General features: G+C 55.3%; 3 protein-coding genes across 3 annotated transcripts; 2 read left to right on the forward strand and 1 right to left on the reverse strand.

Moving 5' to 3' along the window:
- Positions 1 to 463: 463 nt before the first annotated feature.
- Positions 464 to 5,548, forward strand: SPBR_06338 (dual-specificity tyrosine-(Y)-phosphorylation regulated kinase; the record flags this gene model as incomplete). The annotated part of the gene is made up of 2 exons (XM_040764595.1): positions 464 to 4,270; positions 4,331 to 5,548. 2 exons carry the CDS (start codon positions 464 to 466, stop codon positions 5,546 to 5,548), a joined length of 5,025 nt encoding a protein of 1,674 aa, XP_040616574.1.
- Positions 5,549 to 15,233: 9,685 nt separating this feature from the next.
- Positions 15,234 to 15,476, forward strand: SPBR_08034 (uncharacterized protein; the record flags this gene model as incomplete). The annotated part of the gene is made up of 1 exon (XM_040766284.1): positions 15,234 to 15,476. One exon carries the CDS (start codon positions 15,234 to 15,236, stop codon positions 15,474 to 15,476), a length of 243 nt encoding a protein of 80 aa, XP_040616575.1.
- Positions 15,477 to 19,199: 3,723 nt separating this feature from the next.
- On the reverse strand, positions 19,200 to 23,366 carry SPBR_06393 (5-oxoprolinase (ATP-hydrolyzing); the record flags this gene model as incomplete). The annotated part of the gene is made up of 1 exon (XM_040764650.1): positions 19,200 to 23,366. The coding sequence occupies one exon, from the start codon at positions 23,364 to 23,366 to the stop codon at positions 19,200 to 19,202; it is 4,167 nt and encodes a 1,388-aa protein (XP_040616576.1).
- Positions 23,367 to 23,971: the final 605 nt, after the last annotated feature.

The following is a 23,971-nucleotide window of genomic DNA, read 5'->3' on the forward strand; positions in this document are numbered from 1 at the left end:
TGCTACATTCTCCAAGGTCTTGTTGGACCGAGTGACGGGCTCGCGATCCGGACCGCCTTTGTGCCTCATCTTTGGGGTCTCAAGTCGATAGAGTATTGCCCTGTTGTCCGCCTATCCACTGGGTGTCCTAACGACGCGCTCCAATCGCCTGTCCGCTCGTTTGCAGACTCGGGGTGCTTTTCGTCTTTATTTCATCTTTATTTTTATTTTTATTTTTTTTCCTATTTTTTTTCCTGCTTCTTGCCCAGCAGCGTGCCCATTGCCAGCATTTGTCGCCTATCCATTGCAGCACCATATCCCATATACACAAGTGATTCAGCGACGTGGGCATCGGCCTCTTGACCTGCCGCTCCCTCCTATGCTGAGGAGCCAACAGCCGCAGGCGGGCTCCCGACCACCAGCTGCATCCCATTCTCTCTCCCAGTCGCCAACTCGGGGCGTACCCGCCGACCAGCCTAGTCCGATGCTGAGCGCCTCTGCCTCCAACAACCACTCGCTCTTCTCCTTTGGCCGGAGCAATGGCACCAGCGCTACCGCCGCAAGCAGTAGCAAGCATCCACAACCTCCACAGCATCTCCCACCGCCACTCCCGCCCCAGATCATCCACACCGACGACGACTCAGACGACCCGGACGACCCCTATCTCGACACCGAAGGCGACTTGGCTGGCTTAAGCGCGAGCTACGACTTTTTGCCTTCGGTCAGCTTCGACGACCTCCAGAGCAGCCTCGAATCTGCCTCCACTGACTTCAAGCTCGCCCAGTTCCCCTCGCCCTCTGGTCACGGCAGCATCCTGGACGCCCAGAGCGCCGTTGACAAGATGGTAGAGCAACAGTCGGCCAGCGGCCCGCGCTCTGCGGCCAATGCGGCTGCGGTGGCTGCCGCAGCCACTGCATCAGGCACCGGATCGACTACAAACAACGCAACAGGCAATATGACGGCAACAAACACGCGCGTCGTTGGCCCACAGTCTGCGTCCGCGTCGACAATAGCGAGCTCGTCGCGAATCTCAAAATCGGGCTCCATTCTGCGCCGTCCTAGCATCACAACACGACAGACTATGAATTTGTCTGGCCCAACCTCGTCTGCCACGGCGCCCGATGCTGGAGTCATCCCTGCGTCGTCGCGCCAACGTCGGCAGAGCCACTACCCGCCAGTGTCCAACAGCAACATCGGCAAGCCGCCGAGAAAGTCAATGGGCCCGGGCGTGTTGGACTCTGAATTCAGCTCAGGTCTGGGGCGCTCGGCTTCACGGCGGCGCCCTAGTTTGGCGTCAAACTCGGATCGACCCATCTCCGGCTCTGCCCGGTCTTCCATCGATGGCGGCAACCGGCTGGGGAGCAGCGGCGGTAGCGATGCTACAAGGAACCTCAATGGCTCACGCGCCTCGAAAACGCGCTCCTTCCAGCAGTCGTCCCGCGCATCCATATCTGTCGCTCTCGATCCTACCAAGGCGTCGGGCTCGGGCTTCCAACGGCCACCAAGGACCGTCAGCCACAGCAGCAGCACCGGTAACTTCAACGGCAGCGCATCGACCAACAGTAACACCCTCAGTACCAAGTCTGCGACGTTTGGTCACTCGACCGCCTCGAAACGCATGTCCATGGCGCCGGTTCTACACGCATCGCACGCTACCGGCCTCGGTGCACGAACTGTCAGTCCGACTGACGCGCGTCGTATGAAGCGCATGTCGATAATGCCCCCATCAACAAACTCCGCCATGTCAGCCGGCAACAGTATCAGCAGCAGCACCGGGACAGGAAACGCGAACGGCAACAACAACAACCGGGATGTTCCCCAGACATCAAACGTTCCTCTTCCCTCCTCGTCTTCGTCAGATCTCCGCGCTTCGTCGCGCTCGCCCTCGATGCTTCCGCGAAAGACATCCACTCCGTCTTCCTCGAGAACAACACCGGATCCCAACCGCAAATCTTACAGCTCCGGCTTTTCTATCGGCTCGTCCATGAGCTTCAACACCGTGCGCAGCTCGACCGGCTCGATCCAACCCCGCTTACCCCAGGGAGGTGCAGGTGCGTCGAGCATCAACAACACAGGATCTCGCCTGCCTGCTCCTAAGCCACCAATCTTGCACAACTCCACTCCCAACATTGATGACAGTGAAGATGTGCCCCCGGTACCTGCCATTCCCAAAGTCTACGACTCACCCAAGGAGTCTCCGGCCGAGCTGTCCTTTTTCGAGAAGCGCAAGTCGAACTTGGCCTACGATGGTAGCAGCATACACAGCGCATCCACGGCAAGCATCTCGGGCACCCAGCCGCTGGGTCTCGACCCACCCGTCAAGATCCAGCGGAAGGCAAGCACAAGAGCTACAAAGGACTATGACAAGGCGAACCACACTGTGACGGGCATAACGTCAATGACTGGAAAGAAGAAGAACTTGCAACCACTTCGCTTGCCTCCCATGAATCTGCAGCCGCTCAGCGTGCCCACCGCCGCCAAGATTGCAGCGCTACAAGAGCAGATTGCGGCCACACCGGACCGGAACCTCAGCCCTCCACCCTCGCGCATCATTGCAAAAACACCGACCACGCCCATGACTGCCTCCAAGGGCTCGTTCTTCTCGCGGCAGCGCAATGAGGAGCGCGCCGAGCTCACTTTGGCCATGCGCAGCAGCTCATCTGTCCATCACCATCACCACCACCACCATCACCACAATACGCTGACAGAAAGCGGCAGCGGCGGCAGCGGTGGCAGCGGCGGCGACGATGACGACACGAGCGCTTCTGACTTTTATGCGGCGGCAGAGCAGGCGACCAAGACATCGTCTCTCCATAAACCCTCGATCTCGCCCTTCCTCTCGTCGTCGGCTCCAAAGGGCAATTCGATGGGCCCGGCCTCATTCAACACGTCCAAGACACCCGGCGACGATAGTGACAGTGCCTACACAACGCCTTCCTCTTTCATGACCCCGATCCCGCCTCCAATCCCTGCATCAGCGTCCGCATCGACAATTCGGAAACCTTCGGGACCTCGCGCGCCTGCGCCTACTCCATCCCGGGCGTTTGCGCCGCTCGAATCCGTCAGCACCATCATCACGGGAGACGCATCGTATCTAGAGCCCATGCCTACTTCCACATCCACTGGGGGCCAGGCTCCAAGATCGCCGCCACCGATCTCGAGCCCTGACGAGCCCCCTACGCCGTCGTCCATAGGCTCGTCTCTGCGTCGCAAGCTGAGCCTATCATGGAAGCGGAGCAACTCCAAGTCGAGCCTTAGTATCCAGGGTGGCTCCATCTCGGACAAGCCAGCAGATATGCCTGCTTCCGACTACAAGCAAATGCCCGCGTTACAGCAGCAGCAAGACGACCAACGTCAGAACACCGGCCACCGTCGGCAGATCTCGATCAATGACAAGCACGATGGCATGCCACCGCCCCGCGTCCCCAAGTCGGCAACGATGAACCAGATGCCTTCGTCCAAGAAGAGCCAGAGTCCGACACTCGTGGCGCCCGCTGCTGCCAAGACGCCGGGGACGTACTTGGATTCGAGACGCCGCAAGAGCTCTGCTTCGAGCCTTAACGCCATTCTAGCCCATGACAAGAAGCCTGAGCCCTCGTGGGCCAACGGTGACCGCCCTCACGCCAAGGACGCGTCTGCGTCTTCAACGGTGGCGGCTAGTTCCGAGGTTGGAACGGCTGTCTCCCATATGCACACCGCACACTCTTCGCACACGTCTTCGGTCATGCAGAAGATCCTCAAGACGAAGCAGTCTACAACGTCCATTCGTCACCACCATGACATGTGGACTGCCGACCTGGACAGCGACGACCTTGTCGCCGAAGAGGAAATGCGGAAACTGGGTGCCCGGCGCAAAGACACCGAGCTGGCGGCCCGCACACTCGACGCCCTGCGCAAGCGTGCCACACCCAAAGAGCGCGTCAGCCACCAGGAAGCTGCCCGCATTGCCATGCTCAACATCTATGAGCGTGGCGAGATTGTCGACTACCACGATATTTACTTTTGCGGTACACAAAACGCAGCCAAGGTGGCCGGCAACCCAGACTCGGACAAGATTCCCAACTTTGGCTACGACGACGAACGTGGTGACTATGCTATCGTTGCCGGCGACCACCTCGCTTACCGCTACGAGATTATCGATCTTCTTGGCAAGGGCAGTTTTGGTCAGGTCGTGCGCTGCATCGATCACAAAACAGGCGTCCTTGTTGCTGTCAAGATCATCCGGAACAAGAAGCGTTTCCACCAGCAGGCTCTTGTCGAAGTCAACATCCTGCAAAAGCTTCGCGAATGGGTATGTGCAACTTTTTTTTTCTACTGTTGTAGTAATTTGCCTAGATTCTAACTGTAACAGGATCCGAAAAACAAACATAGCATGGTCAATTTCACGCACAGCTTTTATTTCCGCGGCCACCTTTGCATTTCGACAGAGCTTCTGGACATGAACCTCTATGAGTTCATCAAAGCCAACTCGTTCCGCGGCTCTTCGCTCAAACTCGTCCGGCGCTTCACCAAGCAGATGCTCAGCTCACTCATGCTCCTCAAGCAGCACAAGGTCATCCATTGCGACTTGAAGCCTGAGAACGTCTTGCTACGGCACCCGCTGCACACGGAGCTCAAGGTCATTGATTTTGGCTCCAGCTGTTTTGAGAACGAAAGGGTCTACACCTACATTCAGTCCCGCTTCTACCGCTCGCCCGAGGTTATCTTGGGCATGACGTACGGCATGCCCATTGACATGTGGAGTTTGGGCTGCATCTTGGCTGAGCTGTTCACAGGAGTGCCCATATTCCCCGGTGAGAACGAGCAGGAACAACTGGCGTGCATCATGGAGGTGTTTGGCCCCCCCGAGAAGCACCTGATCGAAAAGAGCACGCGCAAGAAGCTCTTTTTCGACAGCATGGGCAAGCCGCGCCTAACCGTCTCGTCCAAGGGCCGTCGGCGCCGTCCGTCGTCCAAAACTCTCCAACAGGTCATCAAGTGCGACGATGAGGCGTTCCTCGACTTTTTGAGCCGCTGCCTGCGGTGGGATCCGGACCGACGCCTCAAGCCCGAAGAGGCCATCCGCCACGAATTCATTACGGGCCAAAAAGCCGTCGTCCGCCCGCCCGTTCCCCGCCATAGCTTGAGCACGCGCGACGGTTCGCCAGTGCGCCGCCACCACACCATATCCGTTTCTGGCACGGGCGGGCCACGGCCCTTGCCCGAACCCCCTCACAGCACATCGGGGGGCAGCAATACCGTCAAGATTGGTGCTGCTCCGACGCTCCGTGCCGGTCGGGAGTCTCTGGGTGTCGGCGCCCACAAGTCCATCAATGCCCCGACCATTGCGTCAGCAAGACGGGCCTCTGCCGTATCGGCGTCGACGACGTCGGCGAGCATGAGCAAGCGGACGAGCGGAACGGCAGGGATGGGCGGCAGCAGCACAAGCGGTGGCACTGTGGGGGGCTTGACCAGCAATCTCCCACGGGCGGCTGGCCGTGTTGTTAGCGGCGGCTCCCTCGGGAGTAGCGTGTCAAAGCCGGACCTGGCTGCCGCCGGGGCTGCGGCCGCCATGACCCGGCGGGCATGAAACATAGACACATAGATTGGAGCCGGTGTTACGTTGGAGTGGGCAAGTGAGATTCTTACATGGGAGAACGGCGCATTCAATTTCTCTTTCCGTTTCTGGGTGTGAGTCCTATACCTGGGGCAGCGTACATACAGTCCATTGCGCTTGATGTTTTAGGGGTAAGACAAAAACAGGAAGAAACGACAAAACAGGGTCTACTCATTACATGGGGTCCGGACGTGGTTTTCTTGGAATGGAGTGGATGATGATTTCATAAACATACACAATGGCCTTTCTAACACTAATTCGGAGCGGAAGCCATAAAGCCTAAAGCCCGCCTAATCAGAGCCCCAATCGGGTAGATATTATCAGACGTCATGCCAATCACTACTTTACAATTCTATTTTATGATAATTAGTGGCTCGCAGCGGTGTGGAACAGACACAAATTTTTGATAAAGTCTACTAGAAATATCTTCAAAAGAACTTTCTAATTTTTTTTATTTTTATGTTTTAAGTTTTGTTTCTTTATCATTCCAAATTGTGGTACTTACTGTTCCTCTTCATTCTGCTCTATATGTTACATGTTTCGTTACGACTTTCCCAAAAGGTTTCGTTCATAGCAAAACACACATTTTCCCACAAACGTAAATAAACCCATTACACGACGTCCAATAAACGACGCTCGTACCATCCATCCGTCGATTGACATGTGAAAGCCAAATCTGTGACACTGGCGCCGTCCTACTCTCGTTTCGTTTCGACTTCCCGTTCTTGAATGAGTAATGCAATACCTGGTCGGCAATATCCCGTGTCTTTTGGCTGACGATGCTTCATGGGATGCGGAACGAGAATTACGCAGGAACGCGAGGTCAGAGAACCGGAGGCCGCCTGTCAGCCGCGCCCCAGATATACATGGTATTGTTGTCAGTGTCTATTCAGTCGTATGCAGGTAAGAGAATCGAAGGGTGCATGTAAGGGGCAGAGACTGTCAGCCACACCTACGAAGCATGGTTCTCTGGGCTGGTGGATTTTAACCAGGCACGCACCTAGGTTACAGGGCCAGGACCCCGCTGTAATACAGGCATACACACACGTATCTGCAAGAGAGAGGGGACGAGGAGGAGCGATGCAGCAAGAGGTCGACAACAAGACGCAATGGCGGCTCACGACTCGCTGGATTTTAAAATTACACGATGGATGTACCGACATAGACGAGCCAGGCACAAGAGACGTTTGCCACTCGTCTTGGACCGCCCTCTTCCTTCTCCATACGAAATATGCTCACCTCGTTCTGCGTCTTGACCTTGCAGTTTACGGTTTGGGTCTTCTTTTCTTGCTGTCTCCATTCTCACCTGCAGATGCAAAACGGGCCTTTCCCCTTTTGGCAGCACCTGCATTTCTCCCTGTGTTACTGAAGTGGATGTTGGGGGCCTCGGGGGCCTTGTGGTCCCAGCGGTCCTGCCCGCGAGTGAGCTCGTGGGCTCTGAGGCACTATGGAGTGGTGATACGGCGGGTGCGTTCCACTAAAAAAAGGCCATCCTTCGGCGTTCATCGTTCGCAAGGCATTCTTGTAGGTCCCATTCTTTGGCGTCTGCCCTGCATACAAGTGCAGGTAGTTGCAGGCAAGGCTTTCTGGTCTAACTTTGGATCTCTGTGGGTTGCCGACTGCTTTTCCTTCGTCTTCCCCTATGGTTTCTCATCGAGCGTTGGGTCTGTGTATCTGCCGTGCTCGTAATTGCTTCCACTTCTGTTGGTTATGCTCCTGTCAAGGGTCGGCTTTCACATGCAAATCTTCATTGAAGAGCCATACACTCATAGTCGTGATCTTTTTCAGGCATCCCAAGGTCAACCTTTGGGTACTACTCACCATTCTCTTCAACTCTTTTTCATAGATTTACCAATGTGCCTTTTTGACTTGCACCGCACGGACGACAGAGCCTCACCATATCTGAGAGTACTTGCGTACTTGCTTTCCCAAGACGATTGAAGACTGAACTCTGCGTCTGAACCAGAAAAGGTATCCAAAGCGTACCCTCGTATACGTGATACTCTTTTCGTCAGACCGCTCTCCACTGACTCCTGGGCTGGGAACGTGTATGCCACCTTGATAGGCAATGATTTGGTAGTGGCTGGTGGTTGTCGAGATACCGACCCCTCGGACGTCTGTATTGAATAACTCGAGCCACACGGGGGTGGTAAAATCTGGTCCACCGTTTATCTGTTTTCTGATTCTTATACGCAGTTGAGAAGTGAACTTGTTTTCGAGCTTGGATGTTAACTGGAAACATACCAGACTGGGCCACAACCAGAGGAGACGAGATGAGAGAGGAGACCTTTTACCGTCAGTAACAGGAAAGTCGTATCGTCGAAGCGGGGTGGAGTGTTTTCATCCGAATTTCGACTATGAAGCCGCAAAAGCACGTTGGTATGTTGGTGCTAACGGAAGTTGCGGAGGTTGCCCGAATTTGGCCTTGCCCGTTTTGTCGCAGTCGTCGGGAACAACCATCATGTTGATCGTTCTCGTTCCTCGTAACGAACACGTTGCTCTCAAAACGAGGTTTAGGGATAGACCTTCTCCACGGTCGCTTCATGGGCCATCTGCCGGTGAGGCCGTAGCTTAGACCCTAAGCGATGGTGCTTCCTTCCCACTTGGCTGGGAAGGGTTAGGCTTCCGCAAGTAGCCTTGGGGAGAGGGGAGGTATTGAACAGGTGGTTGGGAAAAAGCAGAGGTACAACCATTGTGTAGGCGACGACCTTGTCGTACATTGCGACTGACAGCGATGTACCAAAATGGGTTCGGACCCACAGGCCTCGCCGACGTCGAGGCGCAGCCCTGAGTTGGAGAAATAGGTGGTGGCCGGGGTCGTGGTTGGTCGGATTTTGGATGGCATCCAATTCATGAGGCCTTTCCTGCCATTGACCTGGTGAGTTTCTGTGTCCTCACGTACTTTCCCAACAAAATGGATCACAGGCACACACCTCTCCAGGTTTTCGTTTAGGGCTGAAGGCAAGTGTGATTGGCTGTCTTCCGAAACAACATTCCACAACCCACCCTTATTGCAGACTCGTCACAGAACATAGCAAAAAGTCGAAGGTAAGAGAAGATACAACGGGACACGATCCATGGTGCCGTCCGAGACATGCAGGACAAATACAAAACAGAACTGCATCGGTGGGGTGCAATGCTGCCAGGTACATCTGCGATTTGCACACACACTTCAAGGACCTACATAGCGATGATGCGAACACACTGCAGTTGGTGATGTGGTTGGTCAGTTTTCGTGAAAGTGCCTCGTTCGTATCAAACATCGTGCTAAGCAAGTCGGAGGAGCGTCGTCTGGTGCTTGCGCCTTGTCTTCATCGCTCATCATGGTAAAGGCACCTGAAAATAGGAGCACTGTCGATTTTGCAAGAAAATAGACAGCAAATGGGGGAAATGGCACGGCTACTCCGGAGCCTTGGTCATTTGGCCAAGGGACGAATGCAGGCATTGCTGCAGGCACAGATGCAGCACCCAGGCAGCAGTTTGTACACCAACCAATGACAAACCGACATTTGCGATCGTATTTCGAGCTCTTTGGGCCCCTTGAACCGTTTGGGACGATATGTCCGCGAAGCAGCAGTAGTGTCTGTTTCATGATAAACTTGTTGACAGGTGTGGGATGTTTGATGTCAAAACGGAGAGCAGCTGATTGATCGCCAGCCTGGGGACGAGGCGTGGGGCTAGAGACGACTTCCTGTTCCTTCCTGTAAGGGTTGCACTCTACCCGTAGAGGACGCCTTGTAGAGCGAGCAAGCATGGCGATGCTTGGACTCAGATGCAAACTATCGTCAAACACGACAAATTGTACATAAAAATAGAATGAGTAATCGGAAATCGAGTGCCTCGGCACCGCTGTTGTGTATCTCCTCAGTTTTTGTGTGGTAATGCCTCCCCGACCATCATTGGTCGACAGCCTTTCACGGGAGCTGTGAGGCTGAGCATGGCTGGACTGTCGTCATTAAGGGAACATGGACTGTTGATTACCGCGATTGTGCGTGCCCTGGGTGGATCGCAGGTGTCTCGCACTTTCGTCGGTTGCAGCCAGGTCCCTTGTAAGACGCCGAGCCTGGCTGTTGCGTTGTAGTCATCCACATCCCCATCTGTCAACCATCGTCGTCTCCGTCTGACATGTATTTCTTGCATCGGCAGGATCTCGGTTGGGACACAGAAAGGCTGAGGGCGTGTCGAGGCAGAGCGCCTGTGCCTGTATTTTTTTTCTTGTTATTCGGTGACGGCCTATTTTATCATACTTTGCAAGTACCTTTTCTGCCTTCTCCTTCACTTTGTCTTAATAAGACTCCTCGTCTTGGGGGCTGACGCCTTGAGCTTTCCAGAAGGCCACCACTGAAGTGTGTCATTTGCACCTCTTGCAGGATCATGCGACACCAAATTCCTAGCCGCTTCGCCTTTGGTGCCTGGAGCAGACATTGTGCTCTTACCGTGCCAGGAACGACTTGGACGCCGCAGCAAGTCACGAGCACAACAGACTCATAGTGGCCAAGCTCTGTGAGTTTGTTTTGGAGGGGGGTAGTGGTGTGCCGATATTGACATCTCCATGGTGTCGTCGCAGCGAGTGGATCGTCTGAATTCTGTCCTGTTCATCCCCCCTTGTTACAATGGCCAAGAGAAAAGAAACGAGCAATAGGGTGGCCGCGCTCTGCCCACCATCTTTAGGAGTTTCCGTCTGCCGTGGGCGGGACGAGTAAGACATGGCGATCTTGGCCCACGGCCATTTGTTGGGCTATCTGAGACATGCATCAGTCGCCTCATTGGGTTGAAAGCTTGGGGGAGCTGGAGTCGATGTGAGGATTGAAAGAGGGCAAAACTCGCTGTGACCATAAGCAAGCAACAAAACCACTCCAGCAAGATACCAGTGCTGGATTCCGGCACAGAAGGCGCGAAGCTAGGGCGACATAGAGCTGGGAAGGGACGATGAAAGGAATTAGGATACTGCCCGAATCAGAAGTCACTACCCAGACACAACGCCATGCAAAGCGGTTAAGAATAGAAACAAATGACGACACGAACGAAACAAATCCGGCAGAACGGGGGAAGGAGCATTGGTGGTCAGCAGGGGCTCGGCATGGCCAGAACAGTGGTGTAAGGCAATGGGAGGAAGCGGCGACCGTTGAAAGCCCGCTCGTTGCTCAACGGTGTGCGGGGTGCCTCTTGGTCCTTCCATCCTCTGTGGACGACGAGCCGCTTCATTCTGGATGTTTCTGAAGTCGGTCTCTCCTTCCCTAATTTGAATGCGGTTTGTCTGCTTGTAGTCCTCTCCCACGGTCTTGTTCCTGCCAAAATGGTCCCGAAAGCTTTGGCCAGCCCGGAGTTTGCGCGCTGTGGACGGGGCGTTCCTTCCCCAAACACTGGAAGGTGTTCGCAAAGACCGTCTTGCTCTAAACAATGCTGGCACCTTCCCCGTTCACAGGCAAACAAACAAACAATTCTACGAGGAAGGAACAAGTTGGGGAAGGACCTCGGGGAAAGGAGAAGGGGGAAAGGGGCATAAACACCAGCCTCTCCGATTGCCAGTTTCATCTGCCCATTTGTCCATTTCTTCCGCGACAGTCTCTTGGCCTCTCCCCTTGTGCCTGACCACCATCCACCTCAATCCGCGCTCCCCTTTTCGCCACCAAGCTAAAAACGGCAGCCCTCAGCCTCAAGTCAGCCAGACTCCAGACTACCACGACCAGGCTGGCTCTTACACTAGGGCTTGGCATGGGCCTTCCGCCAGGCCCGTGGAACTGAGGCCCTCTTACTTCGTGCCGTCCCACTCAATACACGCCAGAAGCACACGCTTTTGGCCTGCAATGATCGAGGATGCGCCGGCTTGTCGATACAGCGGCGCACAGGCCAGTGTACGAGGATTGCTTGTTAGGGCTGACAACGAGGTCGCACGGAGATCACGGCTCCCGAAAGCCCAGTACCTGGCCAGGCCTGCTCCCCCTTCCTCCCCGATCGACCGCGCCATGACAGTGACAGGCATGGCCCACCCCCAGCCACAGCCCTTACGGACCTTTTCCAACCTCAGACCAAATTTGGCATCTACCTCCGTCATGTTCTCCTTCCTTACGAGCAACTCCTCTCGGTGCACACATTGCCGGGGGCGCAAGGAACAGATGGACGCGGCCAACGTTTAACGCTGGCGTCACCCGCAAGTAACTCGGACATAACGGCCCGCAGAGCTTTGTGTCTGTCTGGCCTCATCCCCAATGTCCACTTGACAATTTGCCACTCCTAGGGGGGGTCGGCGGGGGCCAGTTTACGTGAGGCACATCACGATGCGAGAGTGAGCAAGAGGTTTGCAAACCAAAGATGCAACCCACGGGGCACACGAACGTTAGATGACGGAAGCATCGGGGAGGCCAGCTTGCAGCCCATAGTTTTCGGGAATCAGGCCGGCGCTTACAGACGGAGGCCGTCTCGGGGTTGCTTGCGATACGATCACCTCAACATTTCTGACTGTTTCTCAGCCTCAGCTGGTTCTTTTGGCCTGCCCATACCAATTCTGTGTTAAGTTGCTGCATGGCGAATGTTGGGATGCGACCAGATGCTCGCATGAGACAACACCTGGAGAAAAAAGAAATCAAATGCGAAGTGCGTGGTGCTGTCCGCCGCAGAGCTGGAGCAACCCAAGGCTGCTCCTACAGCCAATATGCAAGCCACACACAGTAAGGCCCAGAGCGGGCCAGGCCTCCACCAAGGTTTCGTTTTGCGGTTATGTCACAAGCCGGTATGGAGTGTGATGTCGACAAAACGTCCAACCAATCTACGATCCTGTTCAGGGAGAGCACTCATATGAAGACGATTGAGTAAACGGCACAGTTTGCGATGTGAACAATAACGGGGAAACTGTGCATATGCGGACCAGTTTCGTAACAAAAGGTAAGAATCATCATCATACCAGCTCCCAAGCCACAGCCCAAGACGCACTAAAACCAAAAACAGTAACAAGACTCTAATGGCAGCACAAATATGTCCCAGTGTGGAAAAGGACGAAATAAAAACAGTTCGCATTGAATTTACAGTGCATCGGAAGGGGAACGACCTGTTATTTTCGATCCCAGGCGGAGGTCCGGCACCCACGCTTGCCCTTGTTCTGTGCTCTGCTGTCTCCCAGGGACTGGCAGTCCCAGTCTGACTTGCATACTCGCGCCAGGGTCACGGATCAGGCAGGGATTCTCACAGGTTACTGGTTCCCACAAAGGCATGGCTGGGCAAACCAGGCAAACCAGGCAAACCAGGCAACAACGAATATCACCAGAACAGGCGGTCGCTCGATGGCTTTGGTCAGATTCGCTTCCTATTGCATATGCCGATGCACCAAGAGCAATGACAGAGCCACAGAGCCACAGAGCTGAAATGGCAAACATCCCGAAGAGCAAACGCCCCGTAAGCACGCTGCGTCGCATTCACTCTCAGTGCCATTCTCTCTAGAGGCCCAGGACCCCATTTTAGGCAGTGGAGCAGCCCCGGCAGACAGTCGATCCGTGTCCTCGAAATAGCTGCTGCGGACTTTGTTTACGAGCGATACCACAACCGTCAACGGCGCGGCCGACAGCTCTCCACCTTGTGCCTTGCGACCGGCATAGCCAAGTGGGCTTTGCACTTCCGCCTAGTTCCAGTTCTGCTAATAGGCGCTCTCGTGGCTTACAGGCATGCCGTGCCATGATGTTCTTTACTGTCCTTCCTTTCTGGCCGCGGCTGTCGCATTTGGGAGGAAGTGAGAATGAGAACGCAATGCCCTACAGCATCACAAGCCACGCCCTCCCACACACACGGCCCTACGACATAGGACAAACGACGCAGAATGCAGGATACAGGATACAGGACTGAGGATGCAGGACTGAGGGTGCAAGACACAGTCCCTGTGTATCGCCCTGCTGCATGTTTGCATTCTGACGGGATCTTGCCAAAGGGTCAAGGCCGCAGAATCAGTGGCCAGCAGATTCTGACACAGATGCACCGGGTAGACGCACACGCACACGCACACGCACGCGGATGCAAATGCAAATGCAAATGCAAATGCAGGCCATAGGGCAGAACTGTGTTCACACCAAGTCAGTGTCCATCCAGTGGGTGGTGAACCGCGATCCTACGGTCCCCAGGCCTGGCCGCACAACCTGCCTTCATCGCAACTCCGTTTCCCGTTTTGGCTCAGTTTTGCTCCCACGTTTTCGTTTTTTCAGAAATCATCTTCGTCTTTTCCAGAAAGAACATGTTTAGTTACCCTTCTCTTACTTTCCTTCTCTTACTTTCCCACGGATTTGCCCTTAATTGTGATATTTTTTGTCTTATTTCTCGTTTCGCGCTTTCATTTACGGCAGGCTGCTCTCTACTTTGAGCCTCGTTAACCTATTCCCTCTCCTCGTCTTGTCTCTGTTCTGACTCCCACGACTCACATCTGCCGCTAAACCCACGCACTTATGCACACTCCCACCCGCCTCATCCACACCTTCAATATTCCCATTCTCCATATATTTGGACAAACATAGTAATACTGGCACACACCTTCCCTCCCACGCCCCTCCTCACCATCTCTACCCCGACTGCGCCCTTGACAGCCCAAGCAAACAATGAAGCCCAGGAAGGTCTCCTATGGCCAGTTTTTGGACGTCTCCTTTCCTCTATGCGTATCGTTTTTCGTTCTCGTTTTATGTCGTCTTGTCTTCCGGTGCCTGTCCCTGCGCCCACTTCTGTTCTTACACCTGCATGCTCTTAGTCCACTAGAGCTGCAGCAACTCCCACACCAAGTACGCCTTAGTCACCGGGTGGATTGCCTGAACAGGTCGTCCAATCTCTCAACTGTCGACATGATCCCCATCCTCATGACGAGCCTTTCTCACCAGGCTACCAAGGAGTATAAGGCTACGAGACCATCCCTCACCCCTTCCCATGTTGTTCCGGCTATGAGTCTCTCCATGCTCCTTGCTCTTCACCATATTTCATTTGTCCTTTTGCGTTTTCACAAACAGTCATAGGATTGTTGCCTTCGTTTGTCCTTCTGTTTCGCCAATTTGATCCCTCTCTTATTTATTTTATCCTATTGTTTGCCTTCTTGAGTCGACGTCCTGCCTTGGCGTGGCCTTTTCGTCCGCGTGTCCCACTGTCCTCCTGTCGTCTTGTCTTCTTGTGTTTCCATCGCTCCCCGTTCCCTCTTCCCTCAGTTTCCCTCCGGCCAGTGCCTCAGAACTGAGCCACCCTTGTTCGCCTATTTGGGATTTTTGTTTCTATATTTTATTCTTCTTATTCTTTTTTTGTCTCGTCTTTCAACTCCGGCCTATCACTGTACCCCTCCGGCATTTCCACACGAAGTTCTCACATACAAGCAGTGATCTCACCAGCCTGCCTGTTTTGTTACATCACTTCTTTTTTCTTCTTTTTTTTTTCTTTCTACTATTTATTATTTCTTCAACGCAGCTTTGTATTTATATTCTTTCCTCTGCCCATTTATCTGATACCCCCTCCTCCTGTTTTCAGTATCTCATTATAAACGAGAAACACCAGAGCAACAACCAACAATCAAAGAGCAATAGCAAGCCAAGCCAACACGCGAGCTCCATCCAGTCTGCCGTCCTGTTCCTTTATCACGACTTCGCCATTTCTTTCTCGCCAACCTAAGATACAAACAAAGTGCCATCAGTGCTTCAGCATCGCCAAAATGTGTTATCGTCTCGTGGAGCGCTTCTCGGTGTGCGGATGTGTCTACTACAAGCACGCCGTTGATCGTTGTGCTGCGTACAGTCAGTCCGGTCATAAAGTCCAGGAGCGGACAATTCCGGTGGGCTACACTTGCGTCGATCACTCGGAGCCGCCACAAGGGGCATATAGCTCCGATGCCTACACATACTCGGACTCGGGTTACTACAGCAGCCAGTCGCACAAGAGCAGCAGGCGCCGGTGAAGTGTTCTGTCTTCGGTAATGGGGTGTCGTTCATCGACGATGTTGCCACCGTTTGAGATTTTTGAATTTTGGGCCTGGGTGCGGTATCTCTATTCCTTCCGGATGAGGCCATTTTCCAGTGTGCGTTCGCCGTCCCAGCTTTCCTATCTCTTTGTTGGCCACGATCGTCTCAAGTCAAGCTCCGCTCCGCCTTAGCCCAGCAAAACCTTCCTGGATCAGACGAAGGACATAGAATTCTTCATCAGAACCGGCTTGTTTCTCTTGGCCCACGCTCCTCCCACTCCTCAATGTCACTATTCTGTCCTCTCTCATTCTTTTTTCTTTCACCCCTAGCTCATCGTCGGCAACACAAAACGACGAACACCCGCTTGGCAGCACAGCTCGAACACCAACACCAACCATCCGTTGCCGAAGACACGACGAAGACAGCCTTGAGAAGAGACGCCACACACTGCTCTTTTCAAGACGATATGTAAAAGGGCCGACAACGTTTTTCGCATCTTGCAGCACAGTTCCCTCTTTCTGGTCCTCTGACTTTTTGGACACTTCTTGGCAGCCCTCTTTCCCTTTTGCTCCTTTATATTCACCATTTGTGATTTCCCCCTTTTGTGCTTTCTTTTCGACCTTCTTCTTTTTCTTTTTTTTATCTTTTTGGGAGCACAGCATCGCATCGGCCAAGGACATTGTGGACCAGCGTGATTTTGGGACTTGCATAGGGACGTGGCAGGACGGCTATCTGCCTCCTGCCACGCCCCCCGGATTTTCTTAATTTTTTCCTTCTTCATTTCTTGTGAGACGACCACCAGTGGTTTACATTACGACCCAGTGTGGCTACATTCTCCATCTCTATTCTCCCCCACTTGCCCAGCGGGTATTTCCCTTCTTTTCTCCTACTGAAGCGTTCAACCTCCCTACCACCGCTCGGGCTCGATTAGTCCATGCGCTGGGCAGGCGTTGTTTGTACCACTTTCTTATTCTTCTTTCTCTTTTTGTCTCTTCTTTTTCCTCTGTCCTTGTCTCTTCAGTGGCATTAGAGGAAAACGGTCTCATAGTAGGCGTTTTGTTTTGATTTTCTGGCAACTGGATATGGATTACGGATCGAAAAGTATGGTACTTTTAGGATACCACGGGTTTGTCTTTTATCGGAGTTTCTGTTTTCTATTTTCTTTTTTTTCTTCTTCTCATAGGGTTCCTGGTCTGTGTTTCTTTTTGGATTTCTTTTCCTTTTCACATTTGATGGGCATATTGGGAGCGATTTTGGCTGGGTCTAGCCTTTCTATTTTCTGTTTTCTTTTGTTCTTGATTTGTTCCGCGTTTTGCATTTCTGGCTGATTGTATTCATAATGTGCTGCTCTGGAAGCAGTCTCTCGTTTTGCCTTTTGCATCTTTTATGGCTTGGACGGCCCCTTCCTCCTTCTTGTTTTTCGCTTTGTTTTATTCTTCTTTTTTCCCTAACGATATATGGATCACGGAACGACAGGTCTTTGGGACGGAAAGTAACGTGCTGGACGGCACAAAGCGAAGGGATCATCTTGGGAGAATCAGAGAGAAGTGGGAAAGCCGCTGGCCGACTCGCTCACTCCATCTTTGCATTTCTCACCCCACTCCCCTCATTTGTTCTGCAGGTCATTCTACTTTCCTGTTCCTGTTACGATGGCAGTGCCACCGTCTCTCATTTTATTTTAGTACGCCAGCTTACGCAGACGGCCATGAGAAACGGGGATGACGGAAACGAAACTCGAAGCATCGAACGCAAACAACAAGGTCCGAGGTCGGAGGGGTCACCAATTTCGTCTCGCCTCTCACTCAAGTCTTTCTTACCACACGACAATTCTGGCAATTGGCTTTGGAAGGAAGCTTACCAACAAACCCCATCAATATAACTTTTAGTCTAGAACCAGATAAACCGTCCTGTCTTGTTCTGCTCCTCCCGTCTGCAGATTTTGTCGTCGTCTGGCTTTTCTGGTATTTGGTCTCTGGTCTTTCTTTTCTTTTCTACATCTGTCTCACGGCCGGTCCGTGTATGTCAGGGGGATTAGAACCCCAGGAACCGTCAGAATATGGTACCATACGGAAGACGCACTTCGGACGAAGGAGCTGAACAGTTGGACACTGAGCAATCAATGCCAAAAAATTTTCAAACAAGCTGTGTCGCTGCCAGCCATGCTTTTCTGGACGTGCCACATCAAGTATGACACTGTTCGTCTCACAGCCTGCTCCCTGCCTAATTTCTGACTCTCTAGATCATATAATCGCACAGCCTAGTTGACGGACCTGGCCGTCCTCGGCTTGCGAAGAGTGCTGCCGTTTTTCGAGGCAACGTCGGGCAGTGCTGCCATCTGCCTTGGTGGACTCTCGCCGTATTTTGCGGTGCTTCCGTCTGACTTGCCATTTGGTTTATTCTTGGCCTCCTTGCTGCTATCCGCGTCGGTCTTGACGGATCAAGGCGTGGGCGCCATTGTGTAGCAAAAACTCACGTTTAAGGCATGCATAAGGTATTAAAAATAACTGCAATGCCAGAACCGGCAACAGCGCGTCTGATTCAATCCTCACACAGCATACGATACACATTATGCACCACGCCACAGTACCAAGCCTCTTGTTTCTCCTCTTATGACTGTCAAATTGGGAAAATACACGGCGGCCTGATGGTCTTCCGTGCCTTTCTTTACTTACAACGACGATGCAACCAAGCAAGAGCCGGTGTCAGATCCCTCTCGGCTCCTATTGTATGATGCACTGGAGCGTTTGCCGCGCCTGTTTTCTCCTTGTGTTCCTTGGTGGTTCCCAGGTATCCGTATGCCCCTGGTCATGTAATCCACGAGGCATTTTATGCTTTTCCGGGCAGAAGGAAACAACGACAATAATAACAATACGTCAAAGTAAAATATAACCACAAGGCGCTGGACTGCCACTTAAGCGCGCCCAGCCGCACAGGCATAGCCGGATCTTAATTTATTTGCGTCTAACCTGTACTCGTCTCGTCTCGCTGTGCTGCATTGACATTTAGGGCTGGCTACGACCCTTGTCGTCAGTCCAGAATCGCCGCATCCAGTACTAAGATACTAGAATATTCCACAATGTGCACACAAGTCTCATCCACCATCGTTGCCTGGCCACCGCGAGATCAGGCCATCGGACACAGCCAGCTAAGGTCAGACCAGGCTAGTCATAGCCGACAAACCGCCTCTCCAGTGTACGTCTTTTTGTGTTCATGGTACCTCGGCGGGTGGCTCGTTCCGTTTCCTCAACTTTGACCACCTTGCACTCCCCCGGTCTGTGTGTGCATGGACCACTTACCCTCGCTGACCGGTATCAGATTTGTTGGACGCGGGAGATGATTGCACTCACTGTTTGCCCGTCTGCTGTCCCCCCCGCCATATTTGCTTTTCAAGGGCTCGTCCCTCGTGGCTTGTTGCGATGCTGGGGCTTATTGCACTCGTGGCGGCTCACCCACCGCCATTTCCATAAATAGATCACGTAGTTTATCATACGGGTTTGGCGAACCTGGGCAGAAGCTGTTTACACAATAAATCTCACCTCCAGAGAAGCCGTTGACTGACCGGTGGATCCCATCATAGTTGCATCTACAAGGGGTTTGTTCTAATAGCTTTCGTGTTTGTTGACTGCGTCAGATATCCAATGACAACAAACTTCGTAGCAAATCTGCAAGAACACAACAAGAACGCAGGAGCAGGGCAGAGAAGCGAAACTCCCAGCCACCTACACCTGCAGCGCTGTGTCCTCGCGAGCACCGTGCGTGCCCTTGCGCCAGGCTCGCTGCGGATCTGCCGTCGACGACACCGCCTTGGCCTTGCCTGCCGGGCCCCAGCCGCCGCCGCCCGGCGTGCACACAATAATGCGGTCGCCCTTGTTCATGGGCGCGCTGTTCTTGGCGCCCAGGTTGATCTGCCGCTCCTCCATCTCGACGTCCGCGTCGCCGTCCGCGTCCTTGTCGGCGGCCTCGCCTGCCTCCAGCCGCTTCAGGGCCACCTCCCAGCTCGCCTTCTCGACCCGCCGCACCCACAAATTGAGGCCACACTGCCCCGGCTCGCCGCCCGCCAGCCCGTACGGCTGGTAGACGCGCCGCTCGCTCAGGATCGACACCTGCAGCGGTATGCGGAACTCAATGTCGCGCACCACACCGTCGCCGCCGCGGTGCTGGCCGTTGCCGCCCGAGCCCGTGCGCAGCGAGAACTCCCGAAGCAGCACGGGGTACCGCCGCTCAAACACCTCCGAGTCCGTGATGCGCGTGTTGGTCATGTGCGTGTGCACGCCGCTCGTGCCGTCCCAGTCCGGACCGGCGCCGCTGCCGCCTGCAATCGTCTCGTAGTACCCGAAGCCCTTGACGGTGTCGCTGCCCGCCACATTGCCGCCGAATCCAAACGTCAGGTTGTTGCAGTCCCCCTGGCTGGCAGCGCACGCCTCAAACGCCTTGAAGATGACGTCCGTCACGCGCTGGCTCGTCAGCACATTGCCGCCCACAACGGCCGCCCGGTCCGACGGCGACAGCAGCGACTTGGCCGGAATCTTGACGGTGACCGGGCGCAGGCAGCCCTGGTTGAGCGGGATGTCCTCGGAAATCAGGCACCGCAAGCAGTAGATAATGGCGCTGTACGTCACGGCCTCGGGCGCGTTGATGTTGCCGTAGACCTCGGGGCCCGTCCCTGCGAAATCAAACACAGCCTCGCCCTTGTCGGCGTCAATCGCCACGCGCAGCCGGATCGGGCTGCCGTCGTCCATGTAGTCCACCGCCGCCAGGTCGCGGCCCTCGAACCGCTTGCTGACCTGCTTGAGCAGCGTGCGCACGCACAGCGCCGCGTTGTCCTGGATCGCCCGCATGTACAGGTCCACCGTGTCCTCGCCGTACTCCTCAAACAGCGTCTCGATCAGCGATATGCCCTTTTGGTTCGCCGACACCTGCGCCTTCAAGTCGTTGATGTTGTCCGCAAGACACCGCGTGCCGCTGCAGCCTGGATACTGGGCGGGCTGCTTGTAGAACAGGTCCACCACCAAGTCCTCGTCGAACCGCCCGCCCGCCACAATCTTGGCGCTCTTGACCGCCGCCCCCTCCTGGTACAGCTCGCGCGAGTGCGGCGGCATGCTGCCGGCCGTGATGCCGCCAATATCCGCGTGGTGCGCGCGCGATGCCGCGTAAAACAGAATGTTCTCGCCCTTGCGGTCAAACGCCGGCATAATGAGCGTCACGTCTGGCAGGTGCGTGCCGCCGTACGACGGGTGGTTGCTGATGATGACGTCGCCCTTTTCGAGCCGTCCGCGCCAGATCTCGGCCTGTCGCCGCACACACGTCGACAGACTGCCCAGGTGGACAGGCAGATGTGGCGCATTGGCCACGAGCGCACCGTCGGCGTCGAAGATGGCGCACGAAAAGTCCAGCCGCTCCTTGACGTTGGTGCTGACACTCGTCTTTTGCAGCGCGCGCCCCATCTGTTCCGCAATCGCCATGAACCGGTGGCCGAACACGCTGAGAAGGATGGGGTCCACCGCCTGGTCTTTTGCGCCATCGCCGGCGCTCGTGGCCTCCGTTTCCTTGTGGCCGCGCCCGTCGCGCTCAATGTCGATGATGACATGGGTCGCCAGCTTTGTCGCTGCCGTGCCGGGCGCCACCACAATCGTCTGCGTGCCGTCGGCCAGCACCGCCGGTCCTGTCACGCGGTCGCCCACCGCGAGGTCCTCGAGCTTAAAAATGGGCGTGTCCACGCGCCCGCCGTCAAAGTACACCCGGGCACGGTCGTGCCGCTTTGCGCTGTCACTGGCCTTGACGTCGCTGATCGTCACAGATGCCAGCTGCTCGTCCACCGTCTTCTCGTCGTACCGGAAGCTGCGCGCAATGCCGCGCACACGCACGTCGTCCACGATGATGTCGCGGTCGTCGAGCGTGAATCCAAACTCGTAGCGGTGGTGCCGCACAAACGCCTGCCCGTACGCCCACTGATCACCGCCAAAGTGCTCCTTGGCCTCATCCGCTGTCGGTTGCACAATCATCAGCGCCGACTCCGTGCCGCGGTACCGCATGTTGAGGTACTCTTCAAACACCATCTCGTCGTCCGAGAAGCCCTGTTCGCGGAGGGCGGCGCGCGACCGCTCGCGCAGCTTGTCCATTTTGTTGCGCAGCTCGCCCACGACGCCCTTGCTCTCGCCCTCCTGCCACACCTTGGATTCGGGCTGCTGCTGTTCGTCCACAACATCCGCCAGCGCCATGCCGTAGGCCGACAACACCGACGAGTAGCGGTGCACCAGGATCTGGCGGATGCCCAGCGACTGCGCAATCGCCACCGCATGCTGTCCGCCCGCTCCGCCAAATGTTGCCAGGCGGTGCTTGGATGGGTCGTGGCCCTTGGCCTCGGTGATTGAGCGGATCGGCCGCGTCATGCTCTCGTTGGCCACTGTCAGGAACCCAAACGCCACCTCGTCGACGCTCATCGTCTTGCCCGTCGTGGCCTCGCGGTTGATCTGGTCCGTAAGCTTCTGGAGGGCCGCCTCGCTGGCGGCCACGTCCAGGCCCTCGTCCTCGTTCTTGCCAAAGATCTTGGGAAAGAACTCGGGCAGCAGGCGGCCCAGATAGAGATTGGCGTCGGTCACGGTGGCAGGACCACCCTTGCGATAGCATGCAGGGCCAGGGTGGGCGCCGGCCGACTCGGGGCCGACCACAAACAGGCCGTTGCGGAAGAAGAGCATCGACCCACCGCCGGCCGCCACTGTGTTGATGTCCAGCTGCGGCGACTGGATCGTCACGCCCGCTGTCGTTGTCTCAAAGGTGTGGTCATAGCGGCCCTCGCCGTAGCGAGAGACGTCGGTCGATGTGCCGCCCATATCGAAGCCCAGCACGTTGATGCGTGTCTTGGGGTCGTACGACGTGATGGCGTAGCCGACCACGCCGCCCGCCGGCCCAGACAGGATCGCCTTGAGCCCCGTGAATTTGTCCACGTCGACCAGCCCGCCGTCGCTCTGCATGAACTCGCAGCGCGCTCCACGGCCGGCACCACTGGCCTTGTCTGCGTCCGACTTGTCCTTGACGCTCTTGCTGCCCAGGCCGCCGGCAAAACCCTGCTGGAAGCCGGCAATGTATTTCTTGATCGCCGGCGTCAGGTACGCATCAGCACACACGGAGGTGGCCCGCGACACGAGCTTGATCATCGGCATCAACTCCGAGCTCAGAGAAATGTGTCCAAAGCCAATCTCGGCCGCCACACGGCCAATCAGCGCCTCGTGGTCTGGGAACGTGTATGCATGCATCAGGCAAACGGCGATGCTACGGATGCCGCTATCGTAGACGGCCTGCAGCTGCGTCCGAATGGCGGCCTCGTCCGGCCGCTGCAGAATGCGCACCGTCTCGCCAGACACGCCCAACACAAGCTCCGTCTCGGGCAGTGAGGCTTCCGACGTACGGGCCTTCACGTGGGCCTCAGTCTGCCGCCGCTCCGGGTCCTCCGCGTAGTCCTCGAGTGTCACGCGCTCGTCGATCTCGACCACTTGCTCGTACAGCACGTCGGGCTTGCGGATGGCCAGGTCGAAGATGCGCGGCCGTGACTGGTTGCCGATCGCCAGGCAGTCGCGGAAGCCGCGGGTCACCACCAGTGCAATGGGCTCGCCCTTGCGTTCGAGCAGCGCGTTGGTCGCCACCGTCGTGCCCATGCGGATCGAGTCGATTTGTGCCGTGTCGAGTGCCTCGCCGCGTGGAATGTCGCGCTTCAAAAAATGCGCCATGATGCGCCGGATACCCTCAAGCGGAGCGTCGGCATAGTTGGCCGGGTCCTCGGACAGCAGCTTGATGACAATGTGCTCGCCGTCGCGACTACCGAAGCAATCGGTAAACGTGCCGCCGCGATCGATGGCGATGGAGATTTTGCCCTTGCGGGTGGATGCCATTGTACGCTGAATGGAGAACAAAGAGGAGGACGATAGAGGAAGATGAAACGGAGGAAGAATAAGAAGAAGCAGTTAAGTGGCAATAGTGACAAAAGTGATAAAAGTAATCCAGAAATGAGGTGTCGTAAACGCTTTGATGCTGCAGATGAAGATGCTAAAGTGGACTAAAGGCGATGAAAGTGGTGTTGATGCAACGACTCTCAACCTCGGTGATAGCAGCTGCCCATCTATATATCAATTCGCCGCGGGGCATCGTAGACGCTTCTTCTTTTCCGTTGTGCATCCCAAATCGCGATGTTTGGAAACTGAAAAATCGGAGAGGTTCAAAAGTTAATACATTGACGGAAAGGGAAGCCGGTGGTCAGCCCCGTGACGCATTGGTTTGGCTTGGTCGTACCTTCCCTGCGTATTTGTGAGGGAAAGTACTTTCCTCCTGCTCTGCCGGCAGTCAGCGGGTCCGTCGTGGCTTCCCTGATCGGACAGGTCTGCCGGAGCTCTTATCGCCGTATCGCCCCTCCATGCCTTCCTTATCGGATGGGGTCGATAGCGCGATTGCACAGCAAGAAGGTGCCAATGGTGCCTGCCTAAGTAACCCCTCGTGCTTT

Source organism: Sporothrix brasiliensis (assembly GCF_000820605.1).
Source record: "Sporothrix brasiliensis 5110 chromosome Unknown Cont20, whole genome shotgun sequence".
NCBI classification, from domain to species: Eukaryota; Fungi; Ascomycota; class Sordariomycetes; order Ophiostomatales; family Ophiostomataceae; genus Sporothrix; species Sporothrix brasiliensis.